Source organism: Hippopotamus amphibius, chromosome 2 (assembly GCF_030028045.1).
Source record: "Hippopotamus amphibius kiboko isolate mHipAmp2 chromosome 2, mHipAmp2.hap2, whole genome shotgun sequence".
NCBI lineage: Eukaryota > Metazoa > Chordata > Mammalia > Artiodactyla > Hippopotamidae > Hippopotamus > Hippopotamus amphibius.
Window position 1 is genome coordinate 95904769 of NC_080187.1, and position 21211 is coordinate 95925979.

The 21211-nt window shown below is 39.2% G+C and overlaps 1 protein-coding gene across 2 annotated transcripts in view; it reads right to left on the bottom strand.

The window, feature by feature from the left end:
• Positions 1-12485: 12485 nt before the first annotated feature.
• UHRF2 (ubiquitin like with PHD and ring finger domains 2) overlaps positions 12486-21211 on the bottom strand; it is a 73788-nt gene continuing 65062 nt past the window's right edge. The window contains exons 12-16 of one of the 2 annotated variants that reach the window (XM_057720481.1): positions 20414-20554; positions 18383-18476; positions 17903-18060; positions 14536-14634; positions 12486-13500 (exon numbers count right to left, since the gene is read on the bottom strand). In XM_057720481.1, coding sequence (XP_057576464.1) covers positions 13354-13500; positions 14536-14634; positions 17903-18060; positions 18383-18476; positions 20414-20554 — 639 coding nt within the window. In that variant the 3' untranslated portion in view covers positions 12486-13353. Of the gene's footprint in view, positions 13501-14535; positions 14635-17902; positions 18061-18382; positions 18477-20413; positions 20555-21211 lie in introns of those variants that run through there. The other variant, XR_009051216.1, reaches the window with a different exon arrangement.

Sequence of the window (21211 nt, forward strand, 5' to 3'; positions counted from 1 at the left end):
TCTCTTGAGAGTGGGGACCATATCTCATTCATCATTGGATTCCCAGTGCTGAGCTGGGGTCTTCCACATAGTATGTGTTCAACAAATATAAACTGAATGAATAAAGGAATGACCCTTGATCTCAAAGAGGGTCACTGTCATGGAAACCAGTATTTCCAATGCCTGCTGTGAAACTTCTATTAAAGCTAAGTACAAAATGCCAGGCCTTGGAGATAGGGCCTCTGGACAGGCTTTGTCTAGTCCCCCCCACTCCCCATATCCCCACCTTGTGATAAAATATAAAATTTACCATTTTAACCACTTTAAATGATGGAATTCAGGGGCATGAAGTACCTACACAACGGTGTGGAGAATGTACCTTTTGAGCAGTTCTGAAGATGAGTCTGATGTACACACGGACACACTCCCTGTGAATCGGGCATCCCGTGGCCTTCTCACAGCCCTGGGACAGGCCACAGGCCACTCCTGGAACAACCCTTGCCTTGCAGCTGTGTGTCTTAGAGGGCAAGGGCCCCCACTTAGCCGGAAAACCCCATGAAACCTCTAGATACATATAGGGACCGTGTTTTCCAATGACAAAACTGTGCCTTTCATCCAAAAAGAGGATGTAGATGCCGCTTTTGGGTGCTAGAAGTCATCTGGGACAAGCAGTTTGGAAGTTGAGATGTTAGCACTTTGAGAGATTTGCAGGGCTCTGGGGCAGAACGTTCTGGCTCAGACGTCAGCCAGGATTAGGGATGCTACCTAGGGCAGTGGTTTTCAAACCTTAGTGTGTCTAGATCATCAGAAAGGCTTATAGACAACAGAATGCTGAGTCCTGACCCATTTCTGATTCAGTTTGTCTGGGGCAGGGCCAGAGAATTTGCATCTCTAATAAGTCCTAGGTATTGTTGCCTCTCAGCTTTTTTTGTTCTCATTTCAGAGAAATTTCCAGAACTCTAAGCCTCTAATGGATGGGTTTGGGGAGGCAGGTAGGGGTGGGGAAGAGGCTGGACTTAGTCAACCTTTTATGCAGATCTTACCATTTTGAGAGGAAAATCCCTCTACGATTAGAGCAGACTGTCCTAGGGTAGACACCTCCTGTGTTTTGGCCTTGTCTGGCCTGCTAGGCTCACTCCTGCTATTTTGGAAAACAATTGAGCTTTATTACCAATAAACCCAACTGGAGACTGTGGTTTTAGATCTCTAGCTGGAAGGGCTTGCTTCTCCATTTTTTACCCCAGCGCTTCACCAACCTAAGCCTGGGGACACCCCACTCAAGAGAAAAGCTCCAGATAGACTAATCCAGAATTGCTGCCCCATGCTGATCCCAGGTGAAGGGGGGAGATAAAAAGGGGTCGTTTCCTAGTACTTGTGGAGTAACATGGGAGTCATCAGTCACCTCCTCTATGGAGAGCAGTAAGAGGTAAGCCAGGAGGCAGGAGTGTTACATCAGCTGAGGTCGTTCCACAGAACGTCCAGAAGAGAAGACTCCAGGAAGCAGGAGTTGGTGCCCAACGTAGAGCATACTACTCTCGTAAGTCTGTTTGTTTTCTTGCTGGGTGTAGTGCAGGATAGCAACCAGGGTACTTGCTCTGTAGTCAGGCTGTGTGGGGTCATATCCCAGCTCCCCTATATCCTACCTGTACGGCCTCAGAAAAGATACTTAGCATCTCAGAGCCTCAGTCTCCTCATCTGTAAAATGAATTACCTACCACTCCTGGGTGAGAGAGAATTCAACAGATTGTTTGGAACCTGGCACAAAGTAAGTGCTCCTAAGTGTTAGCTCTTGTTATCTTGTTATTGTCCTCATTTTCACTTAGGGTCTAGTGTCCTGTTCTATACACCCTGCACTCCCTGCCCCAGCACAGGAGCCCCAACTCCAGTTTGACTTACCTTGCATTCAGATCCATCTTCCTTCCCTCTTCATTCCTTTTCCTCTGGACCACCAGAGAGAGTGGGAGGAGCATAAGCTGTGACTTCAGATCTGGATTAAATTCTCAGATATACCAACTGTCTTGAGACAACAGGCAAATTCACTTATCTTTTATGCAGTTCAGTTACTTAAGATATAAAATAGCAATAATAAAAGTACTTACCTCAATCAGCCTTGTTTAAGGATTAAACAAAATAGGACAGGGCGAGCACTTGGCATAGCGTCTGGTACCCAGAAATCACTAACTCATTCAGCAAACTGACTGAGCCATGATGTACCAGGCACCATTCTAAATGACAGAGATACAAGATGAACAAGAAAGTTAAGGCCTTTTTCATGGGCATCAATTGTAGATGGACAGACACATCAAGATTTCAATGTTAAATGTTATTTAGAAAACAAAACCCAATAAGGTATGTGGGTGGGAGTTTGGGACTCCTTTATATTAGGTGGCCAGGGAAGGATTCTCTTACAAAGTGACTTTCAGGCTAAAATCTGAACAAAAAGAAGCCAGCCATGACTAGATGTGGAGGAGGTGGGCAGGCAGTGTTCTGGACGAGGGAGAAGCATGTATCTGTATTCTTCACCTTATTTCGCATTTGGTTATTTTCAATCTCGTGTGTAACGGGTTTTAAGAATTCCTGGGAAACAGAGAAGGAAGAAAGAGGGTGAGGAATAAACGCTGGGGTTGAAGAAAGGTGTCCAAATCTTTCCAGCTAATCTTTCCGGCGTCGAGAAGGGGGAGGAGGGGTTTGAGCCTAGAGTCAAGATCATAGGGAATGACAATAGGGTCCAGAGAGGAAAAAAGGGACCCTGGCTCAGGATGGAGGGCTTTGAGGGAAAAGGAACAAAGGTATTGTGGGGGGGGGTGGTCCTTGGGTGAGGAAGGGAGGAAGGATTTGTAACTAGGGAAGGAGGGAGGGAAGAGAACTGAAAGTGGGAAGAAGGTGCATGTTAGGAACAGGAAGGAAATGGAGGAGGTGGTAGGGGCCTATGGTAGGGATGGAGAGGAGAATTCAGATGTGGAAGAGGAAAGGACATCATTAGCTCAGTGACGAGACAGATGAAAGAAATATTGGGGGGAAAGAAAAGCCAGATGGTGGCGCAGGGTAGGTGGGAGAAAGCTCTCCAGGGTGAGAAGGGAGTCAAGCTCATGAGCGACAGGCCCAAGTAAGGAGGCGGGAGAGGACTCCCTCACATTAGGAAGAGGAGCAGAATCTAGAGAATGGGGAAGGGGATGGTTACAAATCTGACTTGAGAGCAAAGGGTCTGGCAAAAGGAAGGGGTGGAGGGCAAGAGGAGGCCAGCCAGCAGTAAGCAGAAGGCAGAGGAAGGGGAGAGAAGCATTAATGGGGCCGAGGTGGGGGGCAGAGAGCTAGGGTCCAAGTTCCCTGCATGAGAACGAGGCTGGGAGGGGCGCACCTGTCGTAGTGGAGTGGGGAGGTGGGGGGAGCCCCTTAATTAGGAGGGAAATGTGTATGGGAGGGGAGGACCCTGAGAAGAGGAAGGACAAGGTATTTAGAAACCAATTAGGCGGCAAGATGTTTGAACTGAAGGAACCACACAGGAGCCAAACCTGGGGCCAGAGGTAAGGAAGTAGGAGGCAGGGGGGTGACGATCTCAGGGTTAGAATGTCTGCGAAGTTGAAAACCGAGTCAAGAGAGCAGCAAAGCCCTGATGACAGGGCTGGTGGAAGCCTCCCAGAAAGGGAGGCTGAGGGGCTGGAGGACCCACCTGCATATTACTGGCCACAGAAGTCGGCAGGGACCCTGCTGTGTGTAACCAAGATGCGTCTGTGCAGGTGAGTGTATGATGTTCTCTTTCCTCTCTTCCTTCTCCTGTTCATATCGCAATACTTATCACTTGCTTCACTGACTATTTGATCCCCCTTTCCCCCTCCCCAGTCCTCCCTGTTCAGGGGTGCCTCTCGGCGACGGCTTTACGTTGCCAACTGACTTCCCAGCCTTCGTACACATTGTTCATCTGGAGCTTTTCCCATGTCTTCTCCCCACTTCTTATATATATATAACTCCCTGGGGATGGGGAATAAGTCCCTGATAGTAAAGAAGCTACAATCCCTGCTGTCAGATCACCCATCCAGTTTGTTTTGGAATATGCAGTCAACCTGGGGGAGGGGGCAGTCTCTGGGGCCTGGAACTGGGAAGGGTTACTGGAGTGCTGCTCCATTAGGGTTTAAGAGGCTCTCGAAGGCTAACCTGGAAATCTACCTCTTTCCTCTGTATCGTTGTTCCTATGGGAAATATTTGTACAAATTCATACAAGGGATTTCATTTTCAACCTACATTAAGCCACAGATTATGGCTTAATTCTTTTACAAATTAACTTCTGCAGTGCAGGTTGAAGATTGCTTGTAATTTCTTCTGAATTCAAGAGAATCAATGGACAACGGAAAGTTGAAAAAAATCAACTACAAACTATTTTTTTAAATGAACCTACATGACTCTTTAAGGGGTTTGGATCTCTTATAGTGGTCTAGGGTTTTCAGAACCAATGCAAGAGAATTTTAGTGTGCTTTTGATCTGTTTATTGCATTGTACTTTAACCTCACTAGTAAAAGTATGTGTATAGTTTGGGGTATGACATTTTTTAATTTCCTACAAAAGCACCTCTGAAGACCATTCGAAAAAATAGAACAAAAAACTTGGTAAGATTCAAAACATTTAAGTGCTTTAACTAACAGCCAAAGTCATAAATTCCCAGAAATCAGGGTGGAATCCGACAGCACCAGGAGTGATGTCAGTCATCCTAAAAAAATGCAGAATTTCCCCCAATGGTGCTGCCACTGGGAACTTGATCCAAAACTACTACTCACTGCAGTAGGAAGCAGCCAAAGTAGAATCACATTACAAACAGATTCTTTCTTAAAAGTCTGGCATAAAGGATGGAAAAAGATAACTTGCTTGCATTCAAGACATTTTATCCAACGTGAACTACATAGGAATATTGAAGTCCCCCAAAATAGAAGAACTAGATGTTTTTATTGGTTAAGAAAAGCAGCTTCAATGCATTCCAAAAGGCAATGAAGAAAATACTTTCCATGGAAGGAGATAGTTGGGTAGGCTGTTACATAAACTTGCAAATAGCAAAGGAGTGAGTATAGCGTGTGATGCCAGTCATGTGGGTGGGGGTGGCGGGGTGGGTAGAGGGGAAAGTCAGCACTATTTCAGTATTTTGTCAGAAAGCCTTTAGCCTGGGACAGCGTCTGCCACTCACACAAGTGCTGTCAGTCTGAGGTCTAACGCTCCTGAGCAAGAGGCAGTTTGGGGACGAGAGGCTGAAAGGAGCCAGTCAAGCAGGCTCAGCACCGTCCTTAAGCAACTTCATTATTTCCCAGTAATTAGTTGCATTTAGAAATGAAGCCCATGGTTCCTATAGTATGAAAATGAGAAGAGTCTCTAAAAAGAAATAAGTGCCATGCAACAACCATTCAGACATTTTCAGATGAAATTCAGTCACGGCTTACACGCTGGTTCTCTTTAAAATAGTGTCCAAACCTGGTTTTCAAGGAGCAAAAGGATGTAATATAAAAATGCTAGAGTAAATAATCAAACAACATAGTGAAGCAGAAAAGGCAGTGGAGAGTTACACAGCCTTGAGTTTAAATTCTAAGTCTGCTCCTGACGACCTTTAGTGACTTAGGGTGAGTAACTCTCATCTCCAGTAAAATGGAGATTATGCGATTTACTTCACAGGGTGTGTATGAGTAGTAAGTTGGCATGAAAAATACCAACAGTACTCAATTCTTTTTGGACACAGAGTGAACACATATAGGAACTATTGCTGTCCCCTCTCCAAAGACATAGATATGCCAGTGATATACTTCTCTTCCCCCCCATTAAAAAAAAACATATGTTCTCAAGGAAGAAAAGGAAAACTCCAGGTGGCAGAAATGCAGAGAAAACCCAAAGGACCTGACACTATGAGGCCCATGGAGGTGGCTGGACTGGATATGTCTCTTAGGAACTGGCGTTCCAAAGATGCCAGAGAAGAGATGTTAGGAATCGAGGGTGCACTTATAATGGATAGTAAGAAGCAGAAACGGGGTATGCTTAGAATCAATCGGGAAAGTTCTGTTCCAATACAAGGACTGAAAAGTTGGTATTTCTAGCTCAGGGTCACAGCAGGAAAACAAGCTTTCCCTCCCAGGCCATCAGTGGAAATAAAGTCACTAACAAGAATCTTTGCTACATGTGAACACAGAAGCCAACTTCATACTAGTTGCATCGTGAAAGACTCCCATTCAATAAAATTTACAACTAGTTCAGTTAAACAGTGGACTGGACTCAAAGAGAAAATTCAATGTATTGGAAGATATAAGGAAATCACCTAGACCATAGCACAGAGTGCGTAAAGGGATAAAAGATGTAAGATATAGAGGGTAGACTGCTGCAAACTTCTAGGAGGCCAAGAAGGAGAGAGAAAAAAAATGGGAGGAAAAATTATTTTTAAAAGAAAGTTTTAAAATTCCAGAACTGCATTTTCTGTTTAAAGGAGTACAATGAATCTCAAGCAAAGCAAATAGCAGTTAATCCACACCTAGATAGATTTTAGTGAAATGCATAAGTTATTAGAGAGAAAAACATATATCCTTCAAAGAAACAATCAAAATGACATCCAACTTTTTTCATAAAAGATGCTAGAACACAATGGAATACCTACAGGATGCTACAGAAAGATAACTAGCAACCCAGAATTCTAAACCCAGTCAATTTATCTTTCTAAAATCAGTGTGAAAAAAAAGACATTTTCAGTCCCACAAAGACTGAGAAAATTTACTGTTCATAGGCTTTCACTGAAAATCTATGGTACAAAAACATCTTGAAGTATTCAACAAGGAACACTGAGTAAATAGACAAAACTTGTTGAGTTAATCAGTAAGTCATATTTAAAATAACAGCTTGAGTTTTAAAAAATAAGTTATAACAAATATTAAACATTAACCTGGAAAACAGGTCAGAAAAGGTAATTTGAAGGGAAACCAAAATATACTTGCTTTATTCAGAAAAAAAACTGACCATTTTATAAATATCAATAGTATCAATATGCTCTAAAGTGTAGGTAAGTTGAAAGATTAAGGGTGATCACAAAACGACAGAAACACTACCTTTCAGTCCAGTGTGTGTGTGTGGCAGAGGGGATCAAATCCTCTTTAAATACAAAAACAAGAAGGAAAGAGAAGAATTACTCCAGCCTCCTCCATAACAATAAACAAACTGCAATGATAGGAATAAATATTCCAGTATAATAAACATCAAGAGATTAAGTTTACCTATTAAAAGACTATCTCATCACCTCACACCAGTTAGAACGGGCATCATCAGAAAATCTACAAACAGTAAATTCTGGAGAGGGTGTGGAGAAAAGGGAACCCTCTTGCACTGTTGGTGGGAATGTAAATTGATACAGCTACTATGGAGAACAGTATGGAGGTTCCTGGCAAAACTAAAAATAGAGCTACCATATGACCCAGCAATCCCACTGCTGGGCATGTGTCTAAAAGACACATGCACCCCAGTGTTCACTGCAGCACTATTTACACAGGTCATGGAAGCAACCTAAATGTCCATCAACAGATGAATGGATTAAGATGTGGTACATATATACAATGGAATATTAGCCCTAAAAAGGAACGAAATTGGGACATTTGTAGAGACATGGATGGACCTAGAGACTGTCATACAGAGTGAAGTAAGTCAGAAAGAGAAAACTAAATATTGTAATATTAATGCATATATGCAGAATATAGAAAAATGGTACAGATCAACTGGTTTGCAAGACAGAAATAGAGACACAGATGTAGAGAACATATGGACACCAAGGGGGGAAAGCAGAGGGGGGAGTTGGGTTGGGGTGGGATGAATTGGGAGACTGGGATTGCCATATATACATTACTAGTAAAAAAATATAAAATTTTACAATTTAAATATATGCAGTTTATTGTATGTCAGTTATATCTCAATAAAAGTTCTTAAAAAAAAAAAAGACTATCTCAAAGCATAAAGTCCAATGAAATAAAAGTTGCAGATTTTAACATGTGAAATACTATATTTTGTTTACGAATAACCTAAGTATGAAAATAAACAGAAAAGGCAACACTGAACTCATAATTTCTTGGGTTGGGGTGGGGAATGGGCAGGGTGACTGATGAAAGCATGTCCGCTTTGTTTATAGTTTTTTACTTAAAATCTTAAAAATGATCCTGAAAATGATCAATACTAGATAGCCTGTATGCAAGGTTTTGCTAGTTTCTTTATACTTTTCCATATTTTAAAAACAAACAGAAACCTCAATAGGTATAGAACATGGCATAGATATTACTTTCCTTCCCTTTCGCAAGCTGGTTTCTTTATAATAAAAGGGAAATGTCTTCTTTGTTGGGTTGCTGCAAAATTTCAGTATTACTAGTAATGTCTGACACAAAAGTGCTTAATAAATGTCGGTTTCTCTCATATAGTTTCTTTATTGTTAAACCTGTTTTGGTTTCTTAGTAGATGAAAACTTGTTTTTGAAAGGCTACTTGAGGGACTTCGAGTACCACACAAGATGGAATAAATATATTTCACCTTATTCCTGCTGCTAAATATAACTGAAAACCCTGGACAAAATATATAAAGCAACTATCAAAAGACTTTGAAAGGTGGAAAAAAGGTGGTAGCCTGCATAGGCACTTTGGAACTTGAGGAATGACCTGGAAGTTTCCTGGGGTTTTTCTTTTGCCACCTTTTTACTTTCCTTTGACTTGGGTGTAAGAAAAACCTAAAACCCAAAAACATCAATGGATGCAGATGAAGAAAACAAAAAGTCTGCTCTCATAAGCCAAAGGATGGGAAAAGGGTGCCCTGTATGAAAAACTATATTTGAGTATACCTGCCCCATTACAAGTGAACAGCCATCCCCCTAGTCACTGGATGTGGCCCAGACTGGGCGGGGGGGAGCCCTGTGGACTGTCTCTGCCCTGTACTGAGTGACCAGCTGCAGAGAGACAGCACCTTAACCATCCCAACTAGAGATTGAGGGAGGGTTGCAGAGAGAAAGAAGCTGGAGAAAGGGCTCCTTTAAATCTGTTAATGAAGTTCTGGGCAGACCCTCAAGCAGACCATGCATGACACGGACCATAACCCACAGGGCAAAATGAACTATAAGTGGACTACTGCCCAGGTTTCAGATTGGTTTCTGGGTAGCATCCAAGTGGAGGCAGACCAGAAGAGCACCAGAGGCTTTGAAAATTGATGCTGAACCACAAAAGTGGGCCTGAACCCCACTGAACCTAAACAGTTGGCCTTATAAAATAGAAGATTTTAATAGGAACAAGATTCTCATAATACTCAAAATGTCCAGGATCCAGTGCAAAATCACTCATCCTATAAACATGAGTAAGAGATATACGGAAGACCCAAACAAATTTTAGAACTGAAAAATGCAATAACCAAAATCGCAAAAAACTACTGGATGGGCTCAACAGCAGACTGTAGATGGCAGAAGAAATCATCAGTGGACCTGCATATCATTAAAAATTATCTAATCTTGGATTTCCTAGGTGGCGCAGTGGGTAAGAATCCACCTGCCAATGCAGAGGACATGGGTTCGATCCCTGCCCCAGGAAGATACCACATGCCACGGAGCAACTAAGCTCATGTGCCACAACTATTGAGCCTGCACTTTTCAACCCAGTCTTGTCTACACACCCTCTCGATCCATAATGGTTATAATGAAAGAACAAAATGAAGTGTTAGTGAGATTGTGCGGCAACTTGAACTCTCATACACCGCTGGCAGGAATGTAAAATGGTACCATCTGCTTTAGAAATAGGCCTTCATTTTTCCTGAATAAACTATTAATGAACTTCATCAGTTGTATGTTAGGCACGCATTTAATTTTATAAGAAATGTCAAACTATTTTCGAAAGACTTGCAAAGGTTCACAGCAGCTTGCCTTATAAGAGCGAAATCCTGGAAACAACCCAAATATTCATCGGTAGATAAATGGACAGATTGCAGGATAGTCATAATGGATAACTCAGCAATACATTCAAATTCTGGCAGTGTCCATTCTATTTTGTCTGTTGCATTTTGTTTTCAGTCATGTTTACTTACAAGAATTTCAATCTCAAATTACTCTTTGCACAGCAGCTTGTTCTTATTCTATCAATACAATGCAATATCATACTTGAGGATAATAGTTTTAAAACTCATTCTTTCATTCACTTTTGTCAATATCATTTGCTCAGCCCGCTTGATCCCTCTAGCTATCTCTTGATTTCTTGCGTCCAATGACTGGTGTTTTAGTCTTTTTTTCCCTGTGTAATGTCTGATGAATCCAGGTTGCTACGTATCAATTCTTTCAGAGATTTAAAGGTCTGGTGTGGGGACCAGCCAGCAGTCAGTGGACAAGCAAGGGTAACTCTTCTCACTGTGAGCTAGTGGCAAGTGGGCCATCAAGTTCAATTTCCTCACATTAGACAGACAAATCAGACAGGTAGACAGTCATGAGCTGTATCTTCAGGGTATCCTGAAGAGTGAGGAAAGGTTTTGTCCTTGGTGCGCAAAGACAAATACAGTAGGCAAGTCAGAGCAGATCCCCAGCTAGCTCTTGTAAGTAGGATCTGTACTGAAATCCAAAGCTTTAAGCTTCATATAGGTAGGGCCCCTTTATGTTAGCCAAACTGTCACAACAGGGTTGTAAGAGAGCTAAGGGTGTTTTTGATAGACAGCTTCCAAGAGATTACCTAATATCCTTAAACATACTAGTGTGCACATATTTGTTGAATGAACTGTATTATTTAGAAGTGAGTTCTAAAACTAGAGGCTCTGCTTACTCTAATTAGAAAAAAGAAAACTCCTACTCTTATGAAAATGGTTGAGTGCTTAGCAATCAGTATAACTTACTAAATGTAATAGAATCCAGTAAAAACCTCATCTTTCAAACTTAAGCCTAAGAGACAACCAGATCTTATGTACCACCTTCCTGAAGGACAACCACACTACTATGAAGTCTTGCCACCTACCCCCAGCCTCACCCAGTTCAAGTCTGAAACTTGTCACTCTTGAATTCTAACTACCAATTTATAGAAAATAAAGAGAAATAGGTTAAATTACACCACATGGTTATAATTGGCAAGATCTATTCTGTTTGAAAGACTCCAGAACATTTCAAAATGCAAACTGTAAAAGGCGAAGGAAAAAAGAAAAGATTAAGGGGATATACACAGATTAGATACTTACAAGATAGCAGTTAGTAACAATGTAAAGTCCTTATTTGGATTCTGATTCAAACAAACAAATATCCATGTATGACATTTGAGACAATGGAAATCTGAACCAATATTTACTAGATTTGATGATATAGTTACTGTTAAAAATGTAGCAATATTGTGGTTATGCTTTCTAAAAGTATCATCTAGATACAAACTGAAATATTTATGTAAAAAACTTGAAGTCTTTAAAAAAAGTTTAAGAGCAACATAAAATTGCTTAGCTTTGGGACATTCTTGACACTTCTGAACATGTTAAGCTATAATCCGCTTTTTTCCCCATAGTCTATCATTTTGTAGCAAAGTTAAAACAACATATAGCATAAGTGTGGGAAATCCCTTATTCTCCTAGAAAGCGGTAGAACAAGTAGCTGAATCTGGAAGGTATTCCCCACCCTTTATGCATCGATACGGCCAATGCCAGAGGGAATAAAATACTAGATGATGTAATTTAATGATTCATTTTCAATCTAATTTGATTCTTCAAAATTAAAAATAATTCCAGTGTTTAAAACAAGCCCTAAGTGACAGTAGCTCCAATCATCATGCTGTGTTTCCCAGAACCTGATTTTGAGGTTAACTGAATGCAGGAAAAGCGCTGAAACTGGTTTGGCTTATATTCAAACGTGAGAGCCTATGTAGCCCAGAAGTAGACTGCCAGGTCTGCACGCGGATGGCCCGTTTATAGCACAGCTCTGCCACTTCCTTGCCCTGTGAACTTTGGCCAGTTTCTTAACCTTTCTGTGCCTTTGATATTCATCCATGGGAAGGGGATAAGAAGTCCTGCCCAATAGGATTGTCAGTAGGATTAAATGAATACACATGAAAATGAACAAATGCAAAGCATTCAACAAATATTGGCTATATTTATGGCTCTGAATCAGGGGTAGGAAAACTGATTCAATAATATTAAAACTTTTATGAAAATTTAGTTTCAGAAACTAGAACTGTTTTAGGATATTCTCATATTTGTGAAATAAGTAGCACTGACTGCTTAAATTGAACATAAGACTGAGTTGTTACAGATAGAATAGTCACTAGGTTCTTAATTTGAAATTTTTTCCCCATTTAGTTAAAAAAAAAAAAAAAGATGAAACCCAGGGTGAAATTTGTCCCCCTTAGTGCTTAAGATTTCATCCTAGTTCTCAATACCAAAACTCAAAAGTAAAAAATTGTGCAAAATGTCTGCTTCAGTAAAACACAATGAAATACTCTGGAAATGACTGATTCTTAAAAATACTTACAGATATAAGCCAGACAAATGTAAAAAAATGAAGCAAGATGAGCTATTTTTCTGGTCATAAAATATTTATTAAGGTATACTTTAGGGAATAGTGAATATAAAATTTAGGGTCACAATATGAAGCAATTTCAATCCTCTCAAAAAGTCAGCCCAGTCCTCAATGCTCTGCAGATGTAAAACCACTGGTGAGACTCACTAAAAGCAGTTTGACTAGTACAGAAGAGGCTTTTCATGAACATTTACAACTAGATCATCTGAATACCTCTTTTAAGTGCAAAACCACACCACATTACACTAATGCAGCAACGATGCATTCATATTGTTTTCATTAGTAGTCAACTTGCATAAAACACCAGAAAAAAGCACAATGGAGATCACAAAATTGGCTAAAAAAATGAACCTGTCCTTGCAAAACACACACTGTAATGGAAGAAGACATTAAAAATGTATTATGCACACTACAGGAGCTGCGTTCATTCCAACAATCTCAAGTGTCACTTCCTTTTCTGAGAATCAAATTACATGAACCAGGCACAACTAATATTTGGGAGGCAGTGTGTAGCTAAAATTTCATTTAACTAATTATTCAATGATTTAAAAAATCCCCATAAATCTTTTCTGTCCTGAGGTAGTTGCAAAATAAATCATAACTTGGATATCAACTAGAGCTGAGGCTTTGACTTTTTACTCATTAAAACTAGTTGTTAACTGACAAGAACTACCTTTTGATATTTAAAAGACAGTTGAGAAATGGGCCTCTTACTACACACACAAGATGATGGCTACGTAGGAAAGAGGATTAGCTGCTTCAGAACGTGAAAGATATGGTCCACCATTGCTTCCACCCCACCCCCCACCCCCAACAATTTTAGATTCTTTATTGTCCAAAAAGCCACGGGGAGCAACACAGTAGAAGTAGACAAATCATCGTCCTTTGCTGTAGCCAGGGAAGAAAAGGTCAAGTAGAGTCTGCAGAACCTCATTGGGAATCATGATGTAATTCTGGCCAAGATCATGCCGGCAAGCAGGGCAGGAGAACACTTGAGCCTTAAAGGAGCGCTGTAAGCAATCCTAAGGCAAAACCAAAAAATAAATGAAACAATAAAAAAAAACACACCTAATTTCATCTGAGCGTAAAGCATATAGAAAAGTACTCAACAACTTAGGCTTTTAAATAGAACTAAAAACTCACTGTTTGGCAACAAGAGAAACATAAAAGATGAACAACTGTCAAGGCCTGAATCTGCACTATGAAAATTAACCCTACAGACATGGCTTTAGTTCCACCTCTAACACATACTGTGAGACTGCAGGTAAATGACAACTTTTGTATACACTAGCTTCCTCATCCAGTAAACATGAGTGTTACAATTCTGCATGGTTCCCACTAGCCTCACCTAGGTTGGATTTTAACCCTGATCTTTTCTGATAGAGCACTAAAAAACAAAAAACAAAACACACCTCAAGAAGCCCCTGCTTAAAACTAAATTATGTACCTGTTTTATGAAGTCACTTGATGTATAATGTGCTTTCCAAAAATGTATTTAGCTCTACTTAACTGACTCAAGGTCAGATACAAATACCTATGCAGAAGGTCTGTTTCCATTTTACAAAAGAAACTGAAGTTCAGAAGTTAGGTCAGGGCACATAACCACCAAGCAGTAGAACAAGATTCCAACCTTGGTTGGACTGAAATTCAAATTCCTTTTACACCAGTTGATAAGACAATATTCAACTCCTCTGGGCACGCTGCCAGACAGAATTTGTTCTAGATTCCCTTAAGTACACGAAATTATTTCAGTTTGCACTATAATATATGAAACATAAGTAAGCTGTAACAGAAAACAGTGACAACACCTTACTTTCTTCTCTATTTCAACCCCTCCTTAAATTCAAACATGATAGAGTGTTGAGACTGTATAGATTTAGACTGCTATAGAATTAAAACATGCATTGATGTAAATTACATGCTTCCTAACCAGCAAGGTTCCTTATCCATTCTGCTTCATGAAAAAAAAAAATGCTCCTTCACGTGCTAAAAACAGGTTTGGAGGTTAGTATGCCTTCTGGACTAACAAGGGAAAATGAGAAAGGAATTCTACTTACTTTACAGACATTGTGGAGGCAATCTGTTGTCACAGGCTGGTAAACTAGCTCCTGGCAGCAGACACACATAAAAGATTGTTCCAATTTTTTCAGAAAATTCTAGAATGGTATCCAAGGGGAAGAAAAAAGGTTAGTATTTCAAAATATATTAGTAGAATTCCAAATAACTGGGTAAAAAAGTATCAATCACATTTAGTATGTTTTCTATTAAGAAAAAAATCAAGTAGCGATTGTAACTACAAGCAAACATGTAATAGGAAACTGCAGAAATCCCACCCACAGGATAGACACATTAGTTTTTAAATCTAAGGACTGAGTTGCGAAGGTTGCAAAGTCAAGATATATGGCTTTAAAAAGTAAACCTCATATTCCAGAGATTACTATTTTTCACTTAAAAAAACCATGAACAGCTTGTCTCAAGGTCACTACACACAGATCTGCTTTGAAAAAGCTCCATGGTATTCTAATATATCTATGTATATATTCTAATATACCTACTCAATCTTTCTCTTACAAAACTTTAATACTTATTTTTTATGCTAAAAAAGATAAAAAAGCACTTGGCAATAATACTCTAGTATCTAAGATCCTAAAGAATCAATGTATTTATTTTCCTAGAATAATTTTCTGTGATATTTTGCCCCAATCCAAAAATCCCATATTTTCCTGGTGCTAATGTCTACTCAAATTGGGACTTAATTACAACAGGTTGAGCTTTCTAAAGCAAACGATCAAATGAGTATTCTATAATCTTCAAAAGCCATTACTGGGTTTCTTTTTATCCAAACTGTTTGTATAACCTAGAAGGAAAAGTTGTTTTTTGAACAGTCACCAGGATGATCCTCCACTCAGTTACTTTTTAGTAGTAGGAGAGTGTATTTTATGTTTGTTCGTTATGTTAATAGAAAAGGAATCTACAGGAATTTCAAGTAAAAAAAAATTCAAAGATTCCATTTCATAGTTATGTCTTGATACTAACATTTATAAGCATAGATTATAAAGGTCAAATGAATTATCAATGAAGTATTATCCAACACACTAGAAGAAATATACCAGTTAGGGGGAGATGTGCAAAAAACTTTAATACCATCTACCCTCTCTCTGACAAACTACTTTGTTAATGACTGATATTTCCCCAGTACCTCCATGGTGCTTGTAATATGAGCATATGTAATACCAACATTTTGAGTTTCTATAATGTGCTAGGCACTCATCTACATAGCAGTAATAAAAAGGCCAAATCTCTGCTCTCTTGGAACTTTATATTCCTTTAGGAGAGCAGATTTTTGAAAATTCAGATAGTAGTATTTCAGGAAACAAAGCAAATTAAAGCAACAGAGTAAGGAGGGTCTATTTTAGAAGGGATATCCAGGGAAGGCCTCTCTGAGGAGTGTAGTACTTTGCAGAGAATGACAGGATATGAAGGAATGAGCCACATGAAGATATGGAGAGGAGAATTCTAGTCAGAGAGATACTGTATGTGTAGAGGCCTGGGAACAGGCTGAGTGTGTTTAAATAGCACAGATGTCACTGTGGCTGAAGCAGTTTGGGCCTGAGAGAGTAGCAAGAGGAGAATGCAGAGGTAGGTAGGGATGCCAGATCATGTAGGGACTTGGGAAGGTGTTTGGATATAAACATACATATGTAATATACGCGTTTATCTAAAAGTCACTCCCCTGGCTAAAACCCGATTTTTCTGGCTTACTAATATGTTCCTGGTTTATTTGAAAAGAAAGGGCATGAAACCTACCCAGGGCAATAGTACATGAACGTCCAGAGTAACAGCAAGGTCACAGTCACAGCATCTAGGTATGTAAGATCCTGTCACCAGGGGGCAGGATTTTTATTGTTTTTGTTTGAGAACTGTCAATTGGTGACTTTCACATAAAAGTATATTGAAAGAAGAGGTTGAAGTATACTTGATTTGCACATACCAATTTTTAAAATTGATATATTAAAAGCCTTAGATTGAAGGCTAAATCACATGTCCAATCCAGACAACAGACATGCAAAAGAGAACTTCAGTGTGCACTCAGGTGGTATTATCCTTCACCTGTATCTGCTATTTTGTCTTCTGCCCACTCATAGCTGGAACTCACCTGAGTTATCATTAACCGGCTGTATCCTCTCCAACCAGAAAATAATTAGACCATAATCAACAACTGTTTGCTGTTTCTTACTTGCTCTAAGTGAAAATGAGTCTGATATACCAGAGTCAGACTACTCATATGCCTGGGTCTCAGCTAGAAAGCAACTTTCCACAGAGTTAACTCACTTTCCTCTCTGTGCTCCAAACATGAAAGTCTCATTCTACCCAAGGAAAACCCCAAATATCACATTTATAGATGAAACAACAACAACAAAACCATCCAATATCAGTCCAAAGGATATTTGATAAACCTCCTTCATTTCTAAATCTAAAAATTGTATTGGTGAGATGTTTCCATAATAATGACTATTTCTCAAACAAAAAGCAATGCAAAGACTATGAGAATTCCCTCTAAATCCACATAAAAGGCGCATATAGATATGCATTAACCCCATTTCAGACACACAAGAAGTTCTGGCCAATGAACTCAGAGAAATGAAGAAAACAGGGGAAGAAATTACTAAAAGATGACAAAATGGAATTTCAAGAGAGGATACTAGAGCTCACCCACAATAGCTGCATATCACATACTTTGAAGGAAAGAAAACAGAAGAGTAACTATATTACGCATGACAAGGGAAAAATATCTAAGAAAATAAAAAAATCAAATTTGTAAGTAAAATTAGACAATAAAAGCAGTGAGCAAAGAATGAATAGACAATTTATTTTTGAAACACCTACTTTTCAGGATTTGATAAGAAAGCTTCATTGCAAAACACAGCTTAACACAAAACCCAGATATCAGTTAACCTTGAAATTCCTTTTCACATTAAAATTTTATGATTACCAAAAAAATGGAAAAAAACTCCAAAACATATGAAATAAGTAAATGCTGGTTTATTTTACTCCTAGGTTGAACATGGGCGGTGAAAATTATGCTGACTTAAGACTAATTCTATCAGGTAACTCTGAACTATAACAATGATGAGTTTTAGGTTAAATTGAGTATGTTCACAACTGAAAATTTTTCCCATGAATAATACCTCATCATAAATTATTAAGTTCAAGCACAGAGAGGTCAAAAACCAACACCTAAGAGGCCTAAAAATCAATTTAAAAGCATTTAAGTGCTGCCTCATTTCCGAAAGGTGGCAGTACTGGGTGAGAAGATTGAATAAAAGGATCAAGTTTTAACTGACTTGTGAAAATAATTCATAAGGAAATCATTTTTAATCATTTGTTAATAATAGAAACTTATTAAAAAAAATCTTTACATACTGGTCCTTCCACGAGAGATGCAAGAACTTCATCCCATAGCTTCTGGTTTTGATGATCTTCTCTGATGAGATGTTGTTGTTGAGGCGTTAGTTGGAAAGCCTCAACTGCTTCTGCTGAATCTGATGCTTTGAGTACTTTGGAGGCACTTGGACAATCATCTAGATTTATTTAAAAATACATCAGCAGACTACAAGTGGTTCTAAGCAGAACTATGAAATGGAAGAGTTAACTGGCACCAAATGTTTAGCATGAAAATAACCAGTATAAAGCAGCATCTAACTTTCCCACAGTTTAGGATACTTTTCTGCTTAGGCACTGACACTATTAAGATGTACAAAAAAGTCGAACCCGCCCCCCCCCCCCCCCAAAACCACCCTTCATTTTTCTTTTAATTTCTTATGATTTTTCAACTTACTCGCTTAATATTTCTCTTTATTAGAAACAATGTTATTTGGATTTCATCCTGCAATCATTACCTACCATCTGTAGATGGCCTTTTTGAGGCTCCACTGGCCTTCTTTGACTGTCCTTTAGTCTTCTTCCCTTCCTTATCTGAAGGGTAACCTACTGGATACTGATGAGGGAAAAAAGTACAATGTAGATTGAAGCTTCACAGAGAAGAGGGGTTCTAGATCCTGGCCACAAATTTAAAAAGGCTAATGGGAAGAAATCTATACTTTCCCTAAATTGAAAAGATTTATATAAAGAACACAGACATTTAAAGAAACAGAATTCAAAGCACAGATGACTATTAAAAATCCCAAATTCAGTGTAAAACCATGTAGTTTTGACTGTTAAGATATTCCATTTTATAATGTGATGGTCTTAGTCTCAGATTGAAAAGAGGAAAGAACTGCTTAGGAGTTGTGACTAGGGGGCTTGAAAAGTTTGAAAAAGAAAGGAAAGCAGAATTAGACATAAAGGTAAGTGAAGATCAACCAAAGAGCACAATACATGATACTCATTTGGTTGGGGTTACACTACATTGTGAAGCCAATCTTAAAAAAACCCCAAAAAACCTTATTAAGGGCCAAATTTCTATCTCCCAAAATTAAGAGGCAGGGATGGGGTGGGGCGGGAGAGCTTTTAGAAGACCCAAAGCCACTAAATTACTGACGTCTTTATCAACTAAAAGGTTAGACTTTGAGGAAGAAATTCTACCCTATTACCCTTATGTTTCACTGGCTATGCTTCTTTTCTTTTTTGTTTTGGACATGCTTTGTGAAAACACTCATATTTAAAGCTCAATATGTTACAGGCCTCATCAATGATATTAACTCATCATAGCTGACTGGCTTACATGCTTCTTTCTGCTCAACTGTTTCAAAGTTAACCTATCTAGAACACTGCTCTGCTAAATACTACACCTGAAAAAAAAATCTTTTGAAAATGGATTTAACAATAGGTTTTAAAAATATTTAGTTATAAAAAGAATTATTTTGGCAGCTATTTTAGCAGCTGATGGGTCCCATTTAAACAATTCTATGAGTTTAAAAAGAAAACAAAAACAGAAACAGACTTGCACTAGAAGAGACACACTCACCTGCCTGGGTGGTCAGACACTTGCCCATAGTTCAGCCCCTACACATGCAGTGTGGGCAGAGCCAGGGGAAATGACAAAGCTGGTAGTCTTTACGAGAAGCACAGCGATGGGGAATGAGGGAGGATGAACTCAAACCATGCTCTGAAGTCAGTGTCAGGGACAAAGTCTAGGGTGTATAGGCAGTGGAGGGGGAATGCAGCCATACCATCCATTATGCACACAAAACCAACAAAGTCTTATATGGGTTAACAGCTGAGCATGGGCAAAGGGAAAAAAAAAAGGCAAAGCACTAAAGGTGGTGACAGGACAAGGAAGCAGCTTTGAGGGGGAAGAGAGAAAAGGGGTGAGGAAAAGTGAGAAGGGTAGAAAGCAGACCACTCTTATAAGCCACCTCCCCCCTTCCCCTACCAGAGACATACCCCCTGTGCCCTCTAGGATAAACTTCCCTTCTCAAGGCCTCCTATACCTATATTTTAGGTATCCCTTCCCCTCATACTTCAAGTCCAGATTGAATTGGAAATACAGTTGACCCTTGAACAACGCAGGGGGTTAGGGCGGGGCCGATCCTCTGCAAGTTGAAAATCCTTGTGTAGCTTATAGCTGGCCCTCCGCATCTGTGGATTTCAAACAACTTGTAGATATGTACTACAATATTTGCTACTGAAAACAATCCGTGTAAGTGGACCCATGTAGTTCAAACCTGTGGTGTTCAAGGGTCGGTTGTATTTTACCACTCATGGTCAAGCCCAGCTTTCCCCAAGCACAATTCTTGGTCTTAGGGCAGTTTAACACCTAGAATGCTACCTTTTTACTTCTTTTCCTTCTGTATACTTGCATGATCTCATTCCTCACCCCTTACAGTCCACTGATCAACTGCTGAGGGTTATATCCAGTGTTAAGGCACACAGATAGTACAGAGGCGTACGTTTCTATGAACATACAAGTAGCCTAGACAAATGTAATCTAACCTGTAAACGCAGACATAGTCTCCTTGACCGTTCTATTCCTTCTGAGGTCCAAGGAGCAGGTTCGACATCATCTCTCCTTAAAAGATAGCGCCAAACCAAGAATCCATGGCTTGATGAAATCTCTGGCCAGTATTTCACCACCTAAATCATAATATTTCAGTACTAGTTTGAGATGTAAAGTTTAGACTTATTCATAATGTCATATTAGTGTTTTAAGTAAACTTGGTAGAACTAAATGCAACTTTGAAAGATACTTGCTTTGCTGTAATGGTAAGTAACAAAATATGCACTAAAATATTGTTTTGGCCTTATTTCCTAATTATGATAATTCCCATAAGTACAGATTGCTATAAATTTGAAGTAGTAGCAAGATTATGCTCATTAATTGATAGAATTTTGCATAGTAGTAGATAAAAATGGTGGCAGTAGATGCCTTCGTTTTTAAAACAAAGAACGTAACCTCTTTTTAAAATTATAATGTGCTCTTTGAAAAACTGATTACAATTAGAATCATTCTGGAAGATGTAAGAATCAACATCTACAAATGCCAAGTTATTTGGACAGTTTTATAGTAAGAGAATATATACTTGTAAAAAAAACTTAACCCAAAATATAACTCTGCCTTTAGGGACTTCAGATAAGCCTTAAAAGACAAGTGTCAAATTAAGAGCTCGTTTTGTGCATGTTGTATTTCCAGAAAAAGTAGAAAGATCAACTACGATGTTCTTTGTTTCCTTCAGCCCACCCACAGTAGAGCAGTTCCCTGTGGCAACCCTGTCTTGAAAGCCCAGGAAGAAT